This window comes from Mytilus trossulus, chromosome 7, assembly GCF_036588685.1.
Source record: "Mytilus trossulus isolate FHL-02 chromosome 7, PNRI_Mtr1.1.1.hap1, whole genome shotgun sequence".
NCBI classification, from domain to species: Eukaryota; Metazoa; Mollusca; class Bivalvia; order Mytilida; family Mytilidae; genus Mytilus; species Mytilus trossulus.
Genome location: NC_086379.1, coordinates 4533802 through 4553142, shown reverse-complemented (window position 1 = coordinate 4553142; position 19341 = coordinate 4533802). Strand labels below are relative to the sequence as shown.

General features: G+C 32.0%; 1 protein-coding gene across 2 annotated transcripts in view; it reads right to left on the bottom strand.

Moving 5' to 3' along the window:
- Positions 1-19341, bottom strand: part of LOC134724512 (uncharacterized) — a 62369-nt gene that overhangs the window by 10374 nt on the left and 32654 nt on the right. Inside the window, exons 1-4 of one of the 2 annotated variants that reach the window (XM_063587577.1) lie at positions 11595-11761; positions 10315-10545; positions 4731-4873; positions 174-351 (exon numbers count right to left, since the gene is read on the bottom strand). In XM_063587577.1, coding sequence (XP_063443647.1) covers positions 174-351; positions 4731-4873; positions 10315-10545; positions 11595-11649 — 607 coding nt within the window. In that variant the 5' untranslated portion in view covers positions 11650-11761. Of the gene's footprint in view, positions 1-173; positions 352-4730; positions 4874-10314; positions 10546-11594; positions 11762-19341 lie in introns of those variants that run through there. The other variant, XM_063587575.1, reaches the window with a different exon arrangement.

Sequence of the window (19341 nt, the reverse complement as noted above, 5' to 3'; positions counted from 1 at the left end):
CTTTATTTCGATTTCACAAAAAAACAAACAAAACAGGATTCATAAAACATGTAAAACTTGAATTCAGATTGATTACGAAAAATCCTTATCTCTCTTTCTGTTAGTAGAGTGGTAAACAGTACTTTGATGAGTAACATTTTGTAAACGGTGTTACTTATAACCATTAACACTACCTTCGTTTTTATCCCCCTTGAATTCATATGCAGCCACAATCTTAATATCAGTCCCTCCACACCAATCGATTTCATCACCAGGGCAATCTTTTGAACATTCACTAGTAGACACTTCAACGACTTGTCCTAAACTCGTCCATTCGCCTAATGATTTTTTTGCACAGTAGCATTTAAAACCCTATAAAACATTTAATTTTATTTTTGTAAAGCAAGTTCAAGGATTTTACATTCAGAACTTAATAACTTTTCATCACTGCTTGATTTCGATTATCATAGTTATTTATAAGTCGATATCATATTATTTAAAATGCATTTATGCTGTACCTAGCTCCTTGATATGTCACTTCTGACTCGATTTACGATATTTAAAAATTGACACGCATAAAATAGATGGTCCAGTTTAGCTACTGTATCATTATCTGTAATAAACAAAGATATTATATGTAACGAGTACCTAAACTACACAAAAAAATATTTTATAAAATTGAGAATGGAAATGGGGAATGTGCCAAAGAGACAACAGCCCGACCACTTAAAAAACAACAATAGAAGGTCACCAACAGGTCTCCAATGTAGCGAGAAATTCCCGCACCCGGAGGCGGTTTCATCTCGGCGGCTAGTGAGTGTTCTACAACTAATCTCTCAGTACATTTAGCAAGTTCCTTAATTACTACAAAAGATCTTATCATAAACTATTGTAATAAATATACGAAAATAGTGAAATTAATTATATTTGGAGATAAAACAGTTTTTCTATTTAGTTAAATGGATGTTTCGTAAATCTGATTGAAATATATTTGCTACAACTCATTTAAAGCATTTTTTTTTCTAACGCGAAAGGTAAATATGCTAGATATATTTACTTGAGTTGAGATGAGATGATTAAAACTTTTAATTTTTGTAGATATTCCTATTGGCACTTATTGCGTCCCTTATATGATATACTTGTTTTGTACCTTAATGAATCACTGTGTATGACCAAATTCAGTACAGACCCGTCTCAATTGCATTATATTGATAAATTCAACCACACTTACCTTGATCTTGATGATATTTTTGGTTGAATAATCAAGATTTGTCTACGTATACTGCTGATAGTTATCAAAGGTACCAGGATTATAGTTTAGTACGCCAGACGCGCGTTTCGTCTACATAAGACTTATTAGTGATGCTTATATCAAATCTACTCAAAGGAACTTTTTTTAAATTAATCAAACTAAAAAGTCAAAGCTGTCCTCTCCTAGTTTGAGATATTTCGGTTTTATACGGGAAACTCCACATTAAAATTTACGACAAAAGGGACGATTTTTCTATTGTTAATGTTCCCTTCTTGATTGGTGATGTTCCTTTGTCACTATCTAAAGGTGTTTATATTTCACAACTCGTTCGCTATGCCAGTGTCTGTTTTGACGATTTTGATTTTAACGAACGCAATCTATGGTTAACTGGTAAATAATGAAGCCAGCGATTAAGTTACCACAAATTAGTTAAAACCTTTACTACATTCTTTCATAGATATGAAGATTTCATTTTGAAGCTTTGTTGAACTTGTAAAACGCTTATTTCAAACGGGATAACACATCGTCATTTTTACGAAAGTATAGAAATGATTCTAGTAAACTCCTTGAAAGAATCATATTCTTACAGCTTACACATTCAACACTTTATTTAGATCATTGAATATTGTTTTTATTGGTATAACAATTATTTGGGTATCAGAGAAATAAAAGCAAACGAAGTGTTAATTTAATATGTACATACACATTCATTGATCTACAATCTGTCGATTCCTATAACTTCGCATTGCATAAGGTCATGTTTTTCTATGACGTCTTTAAACTAAATCCATTAGATGTGTATTGAAAAGTAAAATCACAAAAATACTGAACTCAGAGGAAAATCAATTTGGAAAGTCCATAATCACATGGCAAAATCAAAAAACAAAACGCATCAAAAACGAATGGACAAGAACTGTCATATTCCTGACTTGGTACAGGCATTTTCAAATGTAGAAAATGGTGGATTAAACCTGGTTCTATAGCGCTAACCCTCTCACTTTAATAACAGTCTCATCAAATTGATTGATGATTTAGTGTTAGATGCATGTTTTTTAAAATAGTTTTTAGTGGATTTGAACTAGCAGTCAGAAGCTGCGAGTACTCTAAGATCTTTACTTAATGTCTTTTTGTTGTTTAGATATACAAGTACCTCGCCATGTTCACTGTGTGTAGTAGTTGTATTTGTATCCATCTGATGTGTTAAACCCTTTTCAACTGATTGTTATTGTTCGTTCTTATGTTGTACTGTTACACCACTTTCCAATGTTAGGGCAGGGTTGGGATCTTGCGAACACGATAAACCCCGATACAGACTGTATGTTTGTGCCTGTCCCAAGTCAGGAGCCTGTAATTCAGTGGTTGTCGCTTTTTTATGTGTTACATATTTGTTTTCGTTCATTTTTTGTACATTAATTAGGCTGTTAGTTTTTGTCATGTGAATTGTTTTACATTGTCATTTCGGGACCTTTTAATAGCTGACTATGCGGTATGGACTTTGCTTATTGCTAAAGGCCGTACGGTGATCTATGGTTGTTATTTTTGTGTCATTTAGTCTCTTGGAAGTACACCACTAATTATTTGTCCCATTGCTTTCTATGATAAATTCCTCCTTTTCAAGCAGGCACACCTCTTTTATTTTAAGTTCAAATGAAGTGGCAATCATTGCGTTTCAAAGCAACACTTTATGGTGTCTTGTACTGAAAAAATCATCATACCTTACATGGCATATAAGAAAGAACTGGTTCCCGGAACTTCAGATGTTCCAAAACAGGTACTAGTACCTCAGATCTGACAAACAGACAAAATGTACCCTCTTTTTAAAATTTGGTGCATTTTTTTTTAATATTCAAAATTAAAAGTCCAAAAGTGTTCTTCAATGATCACCAGTCCTTCAGCTTTCATTTGATACCAAAAATACCTAAATATTCTACATATTTTGAAAGTTACACTCATGCGTAGGAACTATTTTGTGTTAAATATGTACTACTTTCTGGTATGTGCTTTCTGGCCGGGCCTGAATAAGTGGTGTTATTTCTCTTGCAGATAGTAGGTAGAGATTTGTCTCATTAGCAATATTACCACTTCTTCTTTTTCTATATATTATATTAAATAGCGAAATTCATCTTTGCCTGAAAGATCCCTTTTTAATAAGTCCTTTTAATTTCTTTTAGAAAAACAATTAAGGTACGATGCAGATGGAGACCTACATATATATCGAGATCAGTTTAAAGAAAAACAGTCTTTATAAGAACAGTTCAGATGTGCTCAAAACTATTCTTGGGTAGCACCACGTCTGAAAGCGTTAGGAGAACTTTTTTCGCGGACCGTTGATACCTTAATAAATCTTGATATCGTGTGAAAAACTGTTGTAATGTTGAATAAAATCAAGGCTCAGATATACATTTATAATCACGAGTCTATTTCAGAAATTTTGTTACATGTATTTAAAACTAGAGATTGAAAAAGTACACAAAAAACTTATTTTTTTCTAAAAGCTACTTCTGAATGTACAAGATGAAGTTAAATGAAATTTTAAAATCCAAGAAATTAAATTTAAAACTTTAAGTTGAAAGATGTTCTTGTAAGGAACGAAACAAGCTAAAAATATTGACATGTTTTTGTGCTCCTGTATGAGGTATTTCAGTTATAAAATGTAGCGGGAAAGGTCTGACTCGGACTCTTACCTTACATTTGCATTGGTTTTATTTTGGTCTCAAATTGAAAGAAAATGAATCAAGAATGTGTTTAAATTTTGGAAATAGACCTTAAATGATTCATTAGAGTCTTTTATGAAAAGTAGAATTATTGTTATGGGACCAAATGATTATTGTCATGGGACCCACAAATTATATATATAGTATCGTTGGAAAAAAAACAAATCCGAACATCTGACACATTTCGCAAATCTCACCTATAAAGTACATCCTTTATTAACTATTTATTCGATTGTTATCAGGAAAAACATACATACATAAAACAGTTACTTTTGAAAAAAAGAGGGACAAGTAATACCAGAGGGACAGACAATTGATTGAAAATAAACTGACAACGGCATGGCTAAAATAAAAAGACAAACACATAAACACAATAATAGTACTAAAGACTCAACACAGAAAACTAAAGAATACGCAACACGCACCCACCAAAACCTAGGGATGAGATCAGGTGCTCCGTGTTGCTTATGTTATTACAAATCTAGTTAATAGTCTAATTCGGTGGGTCATATTCGTGAAAAGGGAAGGGTAATGTAGGTAGTCACGACATAAGGAACAACTCGTGATGGCGTCCGTAAAATAAACGAATGGATTATTTCAACTTTCCAGTTTGGAACTCTTTGTTTGATAGCTTCGATCCTTTTAGCAATCCTCTATCAAGAAAATCATGACAGAAAATACAAGCACAGGAATATTGTACCAATTTGGAAATATATACTAAATGTTGATTGACTTTCATTACAATATGATTCCTAGGTTTTGTAATGTAGGAGCAAAATATTTACCTGAAGTAAAATAACATATCCTCTCTGTCCGCCACCTGTACTTTTACAAAACCTTGAACATTTCAGTACATCATTATCTGTATCATTCAGATTTTGGTCCAGCTGCTGGATGGTTTTAGATGGTAACTTTACTTTATAACAACCTAAAACATTCCAATGGTATTTTAAACCAAAATTAAAAAACAACCTGTTTTCATTGAATGGAAGGTGTCTTTTTTTATTTTATTTTTTTTGTTATCAAAAGAAAAGCAATGTAAACATATTTGATATCATTTCAATAGTAAAGAGTGCATCCTTAAGTCGGTTAAGGGGAATCGCGGGTCTAAATCAATTTTTTTAAAATTTAATATAGGACTTGTCTATATTTTTCTAGAAATGAACTTTATCTGATACTAAATAGAAAAATGAAATACAAAAATGGGGTCACCGTTCATTAACGCTCACAATCTGCCTTCAAACGAAGCATTCATTTTTGTTAATGTCCTTTTTTCTGTTGAACTAATAGGAGAAATAGCGGTAATATCGAAATAAAAAAAGAACTAAATTACAGAAATCGCTTAAACTTTACCATTATTTAGTTTTTGTACAGCTTATTCGAAAACAACAATAAAAAATATAGGTCACGGATGAGTTAAAAAAGATACTTCAATTTTAATGCCCAAAAAAATGCATTTTGGCACCAAAGGGAGATAATTTGGAGCTATTCCAATGAATCTACATTTTAATAGTCACCTTGGGCCAACACGTATTGATTTTCTGGAATGATTTTTGTACCATTTGATAAAGTAACAACACTAAAGGTAATTGTTAAAGTTTGAAATGAAAAATAAGTGTTTTATTTTTTTCTGAAAATCTAATACCCGCGAGCCTCCTTAAGGATATTTATATACATTTTTTTTTATTCATCATCAGTTTCATTTATTTTACAGATACCTTATATCATCTTCTAATATAAAGGATTCGTTTTTGTTAACTATTTGTGACCCGAACTGCTGGTGTAGCACAATAGGATATAGTTTTATTTATTGTTTGGTAATCAAACATGTCTTAACAGAGTCCAGGTCAGGATTGAGTTTTGGGAAACGTTAAAGGATTCCATTTAGTTAAACGGTTTTTGAAATGAAAATGAAATTTATTTTTAAAATATATTTTCTGCTACATTGGGATGTCTTTAAATATCAGCTTTAAGCAATTGTCGACTTAAACACAAATGACATCTAACATGTACAAATAAATATTTATAATTTTATAAACTAGAAATATACAATACATCCGAATCTATCAAATTTAAATAATTTAACCCTGTTTCATTTTTTTGTGATTCTCCGTTTAGTTTGCTTCTAGATATAAAAAACACATACTAGTATTAAAAATTACTGAGTGAAAAACATGAGTTGGATTTTCAATGGTTTTTAGAAAACTTTTGAAAAAACACTAAGTCTTGCTTCTGAGGTCAAATTTTCTTTGAATTGGAAACGTCTCTTTATACTTTGGATGAAATTGAACTGACTTTGCTATTTCATGTATTTGTTGTATAAATCAAATAGGTGGCTTCAATACGAACGTTATAATTAGTAAAAGTAAAAACGCTGGATGACAATTTTGATAAAAAGTATTTTATATAACTAGTTCGGGCACAATAACGTCACTGTTATTGTGATAAATATCAATTTAACAACGTATTGCTAGGAATTATAATAATAATTTAGGTACAAGGATTAAGCACTATCATCATGATCATTATCATAGCTAGATTTATACATATGACTTGATTGGATTTTTTTACTATTTCTTGAAAGAAAAATGTCTATAATGACTTGTTAACCAATCAGCTCAATGTTTTGATAGTTTATTTAACTTCTGACATAATCATCTCTATTTGTGTATTTAATAGCTAGCCTAACTTTTGGCAATATTATATTTGGGTATGCCCGCGTCACACTGTCCCGATGTTTACGCCGATGGCAACACGATTATGGAAATTTTCAAAATCGGGACTGATCGGGCTATTCGTAGTGCCATCTTTAACCATCGTGGAACCATCGGCCACTTTTTAACTTCGGGGACAACTTCGGGAAGGGTTCTAAATTTTTTAACATGTTAAAAAATCCCCGAAGTTGCGTCCGATGTTGAGGGTTCGTATTGAGTTCGTATCACCATCCTCACCATCGTATTGCCACCGGGAATGCATCTTTGAACATCGTATTGCATTCGTGTTTCCATCGTTTCCATAGGACAATTTTGACATTACGATGTCTACACGAATGAATCACGGAGCTACCCGAAGGTCTTACGATGGCAGCACGACTTCGTAAAGACCTCTTAATCCCGTCGTGTTGCCATCGAATAAAAGTACGAAGGCGACAAAATGGAACTACGACGGCAATAAATCCAGCTAAATGTAAGTTAATTCTCGCGTTAAATACATTTAAAGTGCCATGCTCGATATGCACTGGTCAGTCTAATACGACAGTTAAGAAAGACGTTCACGAAACATGGAGCTCATATCATATGATTCTATGAGAACAAGAAAGGAGACAGGGTTGTTTCTATTATTTCAAATGGAACAAGAAGAGCAGCTATTACAGGCTCTGGATTTACTTTTACAAGTAAAATATTTTGTTTGTCAATTTTTCATAGCAAGTAACATAATGAAAATCATACACGCGCCTCGTACACCAACACTGCAGGTACACGTATATAGAGAGGGAAAACATCTTTTTCTTCATTATTCTGCTTTTTTATGTATCGTCTGAGTTGTTGTCACACGAATGTTTACTCCATAACCATTTTGTTTTCTATTTGTCATCTTTTGCCGCATTTGTTGCTTTCCCCACATCCTTCTTTTTGTCTATATTATTACGATATTCTCCTTGAAAGAGCTCTTTTTGAATGAAATGGATCAACGAACCCGGCCCATTTCTTCACCTTTAAGATAGATCAGTAAACACGGGCATAATTATGGGTGATTATTCAGACTAGTGTACACATTTTACAGTTCAAACAAGGCAATGCCGAGCGTGGCATCCTCTCGTATGTAACATATTGGGGACAAATATGGACACTATATTTGAATATGACACATGTAGAAAATGGTAAATTGAATATGCATATTTGATACATAAACTATTTATTTTAGAAATCAACAAAAACATTCAGCAGTAACTAGAATTACCTTTAATATTGTCTTTAGAACCAGCAGGTAAAAAATGAGCAACCTATTTTCTGTGTATTATGCTATTTCAAGGAGAATAAACAAGTCCATCTGCATGACCTTGCCCTTTGACCTTGCACGTAAAATATGTCAGATCAATACGGAGGAACAATATACCACATTTCGTAAAAATCTTTTGAAGAATATTGGTTTTAGAGTGTCCACAAGGGTGATATTGCCTTGTATTACAACTGTCACTGTGACCTTGACCTTTGAACTTTAAAGTCAATAGCGCTTAAGATATTAACACGAGTAACACCATATCAAGTTTTTAGCATTTTGGTTCTAGAGTGTCCATAACAATTTTAGACATCGTATGGTCATCGCGCCATCATCGTAATCCATCATGTAGCCTTCGTAATCTATCGTGTAGCCTTCGTAATCCATCGTGTAGCCTTCGTGATCCATCGTGTAGGCTTAGGCTGAGATATGAAGCTTAAATACCCGTTTTCGGTTAACCTTCGTATTTCACTCTTTTGCGATCGTATATAATTTCGGCACCATCGTATAGACTTCGTTATTCATCGTACTTCCTTCGGTCACTTTTTGGTAATTTAACGTGATCGGGACCAACTTCGTACGAACTTACAATTTTCGCATTCGGGTGTCAATCGTATAAAAAATCGGGACAGTGTGACGCGGGCATTATAATAACGACGAAATGAAAAATTAAATGAATCTTAGCTACTTTTTTTATTGATACAACAATGAAAACATGTTTCATATTTTGGCGTTAATATTGAGTCACTGATGAGGTCTTTGCGTCGGAACTAAACACATTTATTCTAAAAACAGTTGTTGGCATGACACGGGTTATGTTCTTCTCATATATGTTATGATGGTATGATACTAAACCCCTTACGGGAAGGATTGTGCCTGATGTTCATATGATGAAATCATAATCTTTCAGTCAGTTTAATTGAAGTCTGGAGCTGGCATGTCAGTTAACTGCTAGTAGTCTGTTGTTATTTATGTATTATTGTCATTTTGTTTATTTTCTTTGGTTACATCTTCTGACATCAGACTCGGACTTCTCTTGAACTGACTTTTAATGTGCGTATTGTTATGCTTTTACTTTTCTACACTGGTTAGAGGTATAGGGGGAGGGTTGAGATCTCACAAACATGTTTAACCCCGCCGCATTTTTGCGCCTGTCCCAAGTCAGGAGCCTCTGGCCTTTGTTAGTCTTGTATTATTTAAATTTTAGTTTCTTGTGTACAATTTGGAAATTAGTATGGCGTTCATTATCACTGAACTAGTATATATTTGTTTAGGGGCCAGCTGAAGGACGCCTCCAGGTGCGGGAATTTCTCGCTACATTGAAGACCTGTTGGTGACCTTCTGCTGTTGTGTTTTTTTATTTTGGTCGGGTTGTTGTCTCTTTGACACATTCCCCATTTCCATTCTCAATTTTATTCATCCAAAATCATGTTAAACAATTTGCTGTTTTGATATTTGAAAATAAATTGAAAATGTGTGTAAATGCTTTCTTCGATTTCTTTTAACGATTTGAGCCTTTTACTCAACCAACGCTTTTTGCAAAAAAAAATCCTTTTTCAATTGTAGACTGATTCTATACTGGACAAAATGGATTCCTGCCAAGCAAATCATGATATGAGAAAAGCGATAAAAAAGCTTTCTAGACAATTTTTGCTGAAATTACTCCGGCTTTATATTTTATGCTTATCAAAAATTAAAAGTTAAATAAAATGAAAAATAAATGAACTTAAAGGTTACGCATATAATGCAGAGTTATTTCATGAATCTGGTACATTGGTAAAAGATCGTTGTCAAATAAAAAGTATGTCCCTTTAAAAGGAGACAACTAAAAATAAATATATACCTACAGAGTCAGTTACGGGAATTGGTAAATAGATTATTGACGCAAAAATAAGACCACACTTAGCTAAGTTATTGGAACAAGCATAAAGATCGTTTTTTTCCCCATTTCACTGCATTGCACGATTTTTTTATCAATGTCTATTAAAGAGGGATAAATGGTTCTTTCAGAGAATATAGTATTTATACATCTCAGGGGTGTATTTCTTTGTTTTTAATAATCTAAAACATACAGCTACTGTTGCAGATGAGTATTATTTAGACAAAACGCGTTTTTGGTAGTTTTAAAATAAAAGCTTAATATCTTTATTGAGTTTTTTTTATTAGTGTTATCGAGTGGAGTCTTTTACCTTGCGACTAAATACGTTCAGCTTGTTTAACAAATTTATTTCAAATAACTCTTCCTTAGTGTATATATAGGAATTATGAAACGTTACAGGTAAACTCTGTTTCCTGTTTTAAAAATCGCAAGAAAAATATAAATTACGCATCCCGTAATTAATTCACTACAATGTTGGTAATCGTATTTACCTTTATATTCCATAACTGGTGAACGTACCACGTATGCGCCAATCCATACAATTTGCGTTGTGTCATCCACCATTGAGACGTTAATTTCATGTCCCTTTAAGTCTATTTTTCCACAATTTTTAGGTTGACACCTGTTAAAAAAATTTGTACCTGCTACTTGGTAGTCGGAAGAACACAGTGTTTTAGCATTCTCAAACTCAGCGGCGTCCGTTGAAAATGCAATACCGGTAGCTACAATTTTTAAATTAAAATATGAAGAATGTTGTCCACAATATCCTGAAATGACAGTTAAGTTCAAAATCATACTTTTTTTTCCTTTTTCATTAATTGAATATGCAAAGACGACATTTTAATGAATATAGGATATTGGGGTAAAAGCCCTGTTTTTTGACAGCTTTTAAAAAAGTGTTCTTATACACAATGCAGCACATGCATTTAATGTGTTTTATATTATTTATACGTATTTTCAACAACTTGATAATGGAAATTAACCTTACAAAGAATAAACTAAAGCACGTACTAATTGTTTGGCATGCAATTGTTTTCGTATATAGTTTAGAGATCAAATTAGGTTTTAATTTGTCATGTGCTTTAACCATGTCATTTTGTAAAAATTGACCAAGAAAAATACTCTAGTATGCCGTCGTTATATGTTTTAATGTGTAAATATTTACCTACCGGGTGTTTAAGAACCTTGCTGTTGTTTTCATTAACTTCCAAGCCACAGTAAAGTCTTTTGCGTACGAAACAAGACACTAGCGTTGTAAACGATAAATTAGTGTAATTTCTGATTTCGTATTACACTAACACATCATATATGTAAACAAGATGATGATTATGATCGTAAATAAAGACAACGGAAGTATACCGCTGTACAAAACTCTTAAATCCATGGACAAAAAACAAAATCGGAGTAACAAACTAAACCCGAGGGGAACGCTTTAAATATAAGAGGAGTACAACAACACAACAATGAAATGTAACACACACAGACAAAATCCAACGAAAATAACATATATAACATTAAAACCAAATACATGAATTTGGGATAGACAAGTGCCGTGACACGTCTTATCGCAATGTGAATTTACACTAAAAAACAAGAGAAAACAAACTACGCAACGTTAAAATGTAACACACATAGAAACGAACAATAATATAACAATGGCCATATTCCTGACTTGGTACAGGACATTTTTAAAGGAAAAAATGGTGGGTAACATATACCAAGCGTCGATTTCCGTCAAGAAAGAAATACTGTATAATTTATTTATACTTACATTTTATTTTAACTGAGTATAAAATAACAATAACTAATGTCTCCACACGAAGCATTGGGAATATCTCAGGCGTACATGTTCATATAAGAAAAAAAACGAGGAAGTTAACATGCGCTCACTTATAATAAATCACATCCTACTTCTGCGAAATAATTACAAGATGTGCAACATCACTCTGACAGGAAATAAGAAAGTATGTCATACATTATTTTTATAAATAACTTATTCAAATGAAAATTTAACACATATATATATATATATATATATATACATCATCAGTATATCAGTAATATTTTTTTGTACATTCGTGATTTATAAATATCTAATCTAAAAGTCCTATCATAGATTCTCATTACATTATAAGAAACCAATGTTGCAACTACTGCGGCAAGAATAGACCTTATATTGGGGTTTTCTATCATTGCTACATGTATGTCATATTTAAAGATCGTATTATCGATAAGTATAACGGTACTTATACATGTTATACATCGTTCGCTTTAAAATATTAATTTCATAAAATTTATTAAGTGCGATTTTCATTGTTTTGAGAACTTTAAATACGAATATTTTAATAAGGTTTGCTGAGAGAATGACTGATACGGTTACCTCACGCTATGACGGGTTCAAACTTCCCAAATTGTCCCCCTTTCAGCATTAAAAAGCACCTTCTTCCCTTCGAATTGTGTACATATATCCCAATTAAACGTTATGTTCGTGCATTATCAGATGATTCGGGTTTCTAAACAACGCTTTTGTAACAAATATCTGTCCAACAGATTTACGAGGAAAACAGACTGAAAACGTCACTGCATAAGTCATTTTAAGTAACACACGGATTTATGTAGCAGTATTTCTGTTTCAAATTGCATAATTTTATTCACTATGGAAAATTTCATTCCGTTCGTTACAATAACTAGTGTTTTGTCAATGACCTTAAAGATTTAAAACAAAGTAAAGTTTTTTTGTAAATTTCCCTACATATTTTATGATTTTAATTTACATCCTTCGCTCACGTAATATTCCGATCGTGGAAATGATCTAACTCTCAACAAAACAACGATTGAAAGTCGTCTGGTTTTTCAGACATTTATTTCTGTTTAGATAGGTAAATGATCAAAAAAATCTAGTCATATAGACGAAGTTCTAAGCCGCTTTGTATGATATCGGTTACTAGCGGTCAAAGATCATCGTTAAAATGAATGAAACGGAGAGCAGATTGTCCTATGTATTTGTTATTTGCTCCTTTAAATTTCAATCAAGATTGGAAAAAGCTTTTATAAATGAATATATACATGTTGAAGATGTGTACTTGCTTTTATGGAATTGTTTGAAATTTTATTTTTTAAGTACTTTTTACTTTTTCGCATGAAGTTAATTAAGTGTTGTTCTAATTTTTAACAGCCAGCACAGAGTCGATACCACTGCTGGTGGACTTCAGTCCCTGAGTGTATTATCTACTTAGTAGTCAGTATATTTTGTGACTGTTGTAAAAAAAAACCTCATTTTAATGCTTCCTCAACAAATGTACAATGCAATGTAATGTAAATTAATATGTTTTTCTGTTAACCTTTGTCAAACTTAGGTGATACCAGAAGAAAGTGATATACAAGTTAGTGACATGATTTATAAACAAAATCTGAAATAGGGTATTTATAGATTTATGAATTTGAAGCAACTAAGGTAAGGTTTCAACTCTATTATGTAAAGTTGACCGTAGACGTATCATATGTTGATAATAAAATTAACGGTACCAATTTGCTTGCACCAGATGCGCATTTCGACAATACATGTCTCTTCAGTGATGCTCGCGGCCAAAATATTTGAAATCCAAAGCTTATATAAAAGATGAAGAGCTATAATCCAAAAGGTCCAAAAAGTAAAGCCAAATCCATAAAAGGAATCAGAGCTTTGCATGAGGGAGATACATTCCTTAATTTATAATAATTTCTAGTATTTTATAACAGCAAATTTTAATAACACAAAAAATCCGTATGTTCATGCCAGTACCGAAGTACTGGCTACTGGGCTGGTGATACCCTCGTGTTTGTCATAAAGCTCGTCATCTTGTTTTGTTTAGTTTTGAGATTCATGCTTTGTTAAGTATCTGTTCTTGGCTTTGAACTAGCTGTCAGTAAATGTCAGTGCTTTCTATATATGACTATGAAACAGCGGTATACTACTGTTGCGTTTCATAATATAATACATAAAATACCTTAATTGTATTGACATGACATGACTCTAAAAAACATTGTTTGCGTTTTTATACATTAAAATGACGACCGTTATCAATGTTCAGGTGACAGATCTTTTATTGAAAATATAATTTATCAATTGAAAGGTCTGTGTTTCATTTCAGACAAACAACAAAATCATTTTGCAAATTATGATGTGTTATCGACAGTAAAGAAGGAGATTGTTATACAAAATGAACCTTTAAACATTTTCTTTGAACAGTCAATTCCGTTACAAAATATGAATGTAGTCTTAAATTTCTGTCGCCAAATGATTTGGATGATTATAGAGAATGCTTGTAAAGCCATAACAAGCAAAAGTAATACAAAAAATATCAAGAGAGAACATAATGAACGTCAAAACTCTCATTAACGTTTGTCATTCAACAGATCACATTATATTTTCATTCGTTTTGTTTTTATCATTCCTCCAAAAGTGACACTTTAAAAAAAAAACAATGAAAAAAACGAATTATCAACTTTAATTTTCAAATTTCCAACTTAATCTTGTAATTTCCAACTTAATCTTGTAATTTCCAACTTAATCTTGTAATTTCCAACTTAATCTTGTAATTTCCAACGTAATCTTGTAATTTCCAACTTTATCTTGTAATTTCCAACTGTAATCTTGAATGATCTAACATTAATTTTGGAATTATCACCTTTTATTTTCAAATTTCCAACTTAATTTTGGAATTTCCAACTTTAATCTTGGAATTTCCCAACTTTATCTTGGAATTATCAACAATAATCATGGAATTATCAACAATAATCATGGAATTATCAACAATAATCATGGAATTATCAACAATAATCATGGAATTATCAACAATAATCATGGAATTATCAACAATCTTGGAATTATCAACATTAATCTTGGAATTATAAACAATAGTCTTGGAATTATTAACACTTATCTTGGAATTATCAACATTAATCTTGGACTAAGCAACATTAATCTTGGAATTATCGACATTAAACATGAAAACTCGAACTTCAATCTTATTACTCTCATTTGTCCGACACTTATTTTGCGACTCCCATTAACCTGGCGAATCCCTACACTGAGAACATCGTGACTTTTAGTTCACTGGACTTCGCCTCGGTCAAGTAATGGCGAATTTAGTTTTGGAATAGAGAACATAACTCTGTCTACACGACCAATCTGATTTTTTTAATGTCTGTCGAGTTCATCGTTCCATCGCAATCTTGAAAAAAACCCGGACAAAACGGAACAATTTCGATGTCAGATACGGCATGAATTTTTCTTTCAATATTTGTATACAATAACACGAATTAAGAAATTGTGTTCAATTGTGTAGTTTACGTAAATTTTATTGTACGACGGAAGTGACCGAAGTTTGGACAACAATATTCGAGTCCACGATGTTTCATCGTCTGCATCATCTTTCCACAATCAATGACAAATCTCTAAAATAACAACAGGTACTTCATATATATAAGTCACAATATCATAAGACATTAGTAATGATAACGTTTAAAGTGTAAAAGTTTCGTCTAGCCATATGAGAGCACACAAACATATCACTGCAAGCAATACATTTTAGCCAGGGCAGAGCCAGAGAGGAACCCGGTGTTTTAAATCCGTAACTGCCACTGGTTGACCTTGAATACTTATATTCATCGTCACAGAATTTCCAATATCACGAAACAGTGATAATGACGTTGTTTATACTATTGAAAGTGATCACGGTTTAATATTCATAAGCCCTCAGGCAAAATCAGGTTAAATCCTAAACTTATTTACAAAAGTCTCACAGTATTTCCTAACGATGCCGAACTTTTCGTCCTCGAGGCCGACAGTATCACCAGCACAATAACAGTTAGGTAGTCAGCACTTTGGTGTTGACAGGAAGATCAATTACATGGTATTTTTTTTTATAATTTTCCTGTTACAAAACTTTGAATTTTTCAAAAAAAGAATTTTCTTCTTCTTCTTTGCTATAATGTCACAGTGCCCAAATTGCACCGATGTGCAATTAATTTTCAGATACCAACTTAAAAGCAATGCCTCGCCATGCACAGCCTTGTACATGTACAACTTCAGATGAAGATTTAGCACATAAAAAAAATGTTATGTCAGTTACAATTAAGCACATTTCATTTTTTGACCCTTCAAACTTTAATATGGACTCAATTGTAAACAGGTGTCAGGTGAGCCTGAAATTTTTTATTCAGCAGCATGCCATAACAACTACATAACTCCTTATTTCATATGATAGTCTCAGTCTGCAAAAATGTTGAAAATATGTATATGGACGTCTAAATTATTTTCTAGGTTCTCTTGCATTGTCATGCATGTGAAAGCGGTACCTTTTCGGTCACTAGTTATGTGTTGCGTCTAAAGATGAATTGTAACACATTTTAGTGACTAACCAGGTCAAACAAATACATTTAAGAAACATAAAGAAAAAGAAGATAAATTGGAGAAGCACCAACCATGCAAGACTATGTATGAATAGAAACTCAGATAAAAATAGCATGGACGATATGTTATTTGGTATCTTTCGTCCCTATTTTAGTTACACTAGTATGTCCTTATAAATAGTAAGGAAATCTATCAATAATTCGTCAGATAACGCATTCAGATGGTCTTTTTTAATAATAAAATGTGTTATAAAAAGTGTATGAAAGACACCAGAGGGACAGTCAAACTCATAAATCGAAAATAAACTGGCAACGCCATGGCATAAAATGAAAAAAAGACAAGCAGACAAACAATATCACATATGACACAACAAAGAAAATTAAAACTAAAGGTATAAATGCCATGGGAACAACACCTCATGCAAGTCACACTATGTAAACATAAACCATTGTAAGTCACACATGCCAAAGCGATCATCATCATTTACGTCATCGTCGTCATCATAGATCTTAACTAAATTACCATAATCAATATATCTCTCCTAGTGTTGACTAACACGATACCGTTGTTTAAGGGTATCATGCTTCTTCCGTGCACTATGGTTACTTTTTATATTTTTCGTGAAAACCGTAACATGTGTTTTATGTTATCAAATGCATTAAAACTATGAATTTATATTCTAATTGTACAAATAGAACCTTATCGACTTCACTGCAGTCGTTTAGGTTTAAAATATAATACTATCAAATATTATAAACGAGCATTATTGCAGAAATAACAAGCATGCAGTCAATTTAAATTCTTTTGTTGTGCATCAGGATTTTGCCATCTTATACAAATTCAATAAATTTTAACAGATTTTCTATCCAAAAATTATTTTAAAAAAATCTATAAAATTGAATAACCACTATACTATCAAAAATCATCGCTATGACATGTGCGGAGATCAATAAATCGATCAGACCGATTCACCTTTTATACATGTTAAATAAATAAATTCACGATTTTCTCGTATGACACTATGTCGAAGACCAAGACCTTTCGTCTTCGTTCGCAAAAAAGTTATATTGAAGCATTGATTGCGTTACACGAGGGGGTTATTGTTTACCCGAACGGTATCACTTGAAAGTACTGCTGTTTTCATTTATTTTAATGTGAAAAGTTCGTGTACTTTTATTTCTTTCGTTTATTGTTGTATTGATGTCCCTTGTGGTTTTTCAGGTTACCGAACTATAATTTTGTCTCGCGATTTCCTTCTGCAAATAACGCTTTCTTTCTTCTTTCAAATCAAAGCATTTTAGGTGAACAAATCTTTGTTTTTGTGCTTATATATAATTATCGCTTGAAAGTTGTTTTAGCTCTGATATCTAAACTAAAGTAAATTGTCTATTACTGATTGTAACACATATTGGAAAGAAACAAATGTAATTCGTATTTTGATGTTATATAATAAATATAAATGTCTAAAATGTGTTAAACAGACAATTTATAAACTATTGTACCTACGTTTATTTATTTTAAAGAGAGTACATAAACATGATAAATAAAAAAAAAGATTACTACGAACTAATATAAGTGAGGATAGTGGATGTGTTTTACAAATCAACATGCTATAACGTGTTTCGCTATTCTACCTCTCACATTCATCAGTGTTATGAAGAGAAGTTTTGCATAAAACATGTTATAGTCCTAAACAGTCAATAATATCAATAATATCTGATTTGAAAAAACAACAACATTGTAAATCAACAACGACACCTGGAAATTGAAATCATATCTATTGTAGTCATCTAGTTCATTAACTTTTCTTTTTGCACTTTGTACATAAAGTGAAGTCCATGTTCAATTCATTGTTAATTAAATTCTTGATTAACTATTTTGTCCAAGAAACAACGTGTAGCTTGCACTTAAACACGTTGAATAAAAAGTTGCTTCTAATGAACAATTTATCTTGATTTTGATAATGCAGTGGTGGTCCTTGTGTTGCAGTGTAATATTTAACTTTTGAAGTATTATTCATATGTTTTGATTGTGGACAAAATTATGTTATAGATAATGCATATTTTACGGTTTTTCTTGTCGTATAACAAACCGAGGGGTCTCAGGATTGATCAGATGAAAAACCGACTGTAGGGAGGTCTTTCTTTTAGCAATCCTGACACCCCGAGGTGTGTTCTACGACAACAAAAACATTAAAATATGCATTATCTGACTTATATACCGTCATAATTATTATCTTTTTATAAAGATTTCCATAATTTAGTATCCTATATTACCGACAATACTAAAGAGGGATATTCCTTTCTAATGCGTCCAGGTTTTAATACGCCCTACGGCCTATTTAGAATGTGAAATAAAACTCACTAATAAATCTAGATATAAACCTTTTAAAAAATATTATCCATACACAAAAAAAATATTACGGTAACTGCATGAAGTAAGACACAAATGTATTGTTACCCTCCGATAACTGTGTAAGACAAATACAAGACACATTGTCAGTAATTTATTGTACCAATTAGTTTATGGAAAAGGGGGAGGGGTATGTTTTTTTTCTATTTGTAATGTCACTTTTATCGCGGAAAAAAGGTTATTTTTTTAAACAATTTTAATTGAATCGAATGAAAAATTCAGAAAGATTGTCTTTTGAATAGCAATACAATTTATTAACAAATAATCAGGATATATACCCTCCGCATCCGACCCTTTTCTGAGTTACGTTAATGTTATTAAATAGAATATAAGATTAACTTATTAGTGAATCATTTGAAAGAGTAAAAGGTATACATAGATTTTAAAAAGTTAAGAACTGACACAAAGACGAATATAAATATATGTAAGTCACAGTATGATTTCCTATTCAGCGTTTTTCGTCCTGAACATGCATGAAATATTTGCCACTGGACGTTAAGCAAGAAACCAAAAATCAACCAATCTATTCAGTGTGACTCAATAAGATTTTCAAAATCTAACACACGAATATGTTAAATCTGGCTTTTTCTTTATGAAAGTCTATATTAAAATTCATCTCACATATATGACAAGGTTTCTTTATTGTAGCGATAAATTAACAAAACTTTACGCATTTTTTGTTTCTATAATTAAAATGAGTACAATAAAGATT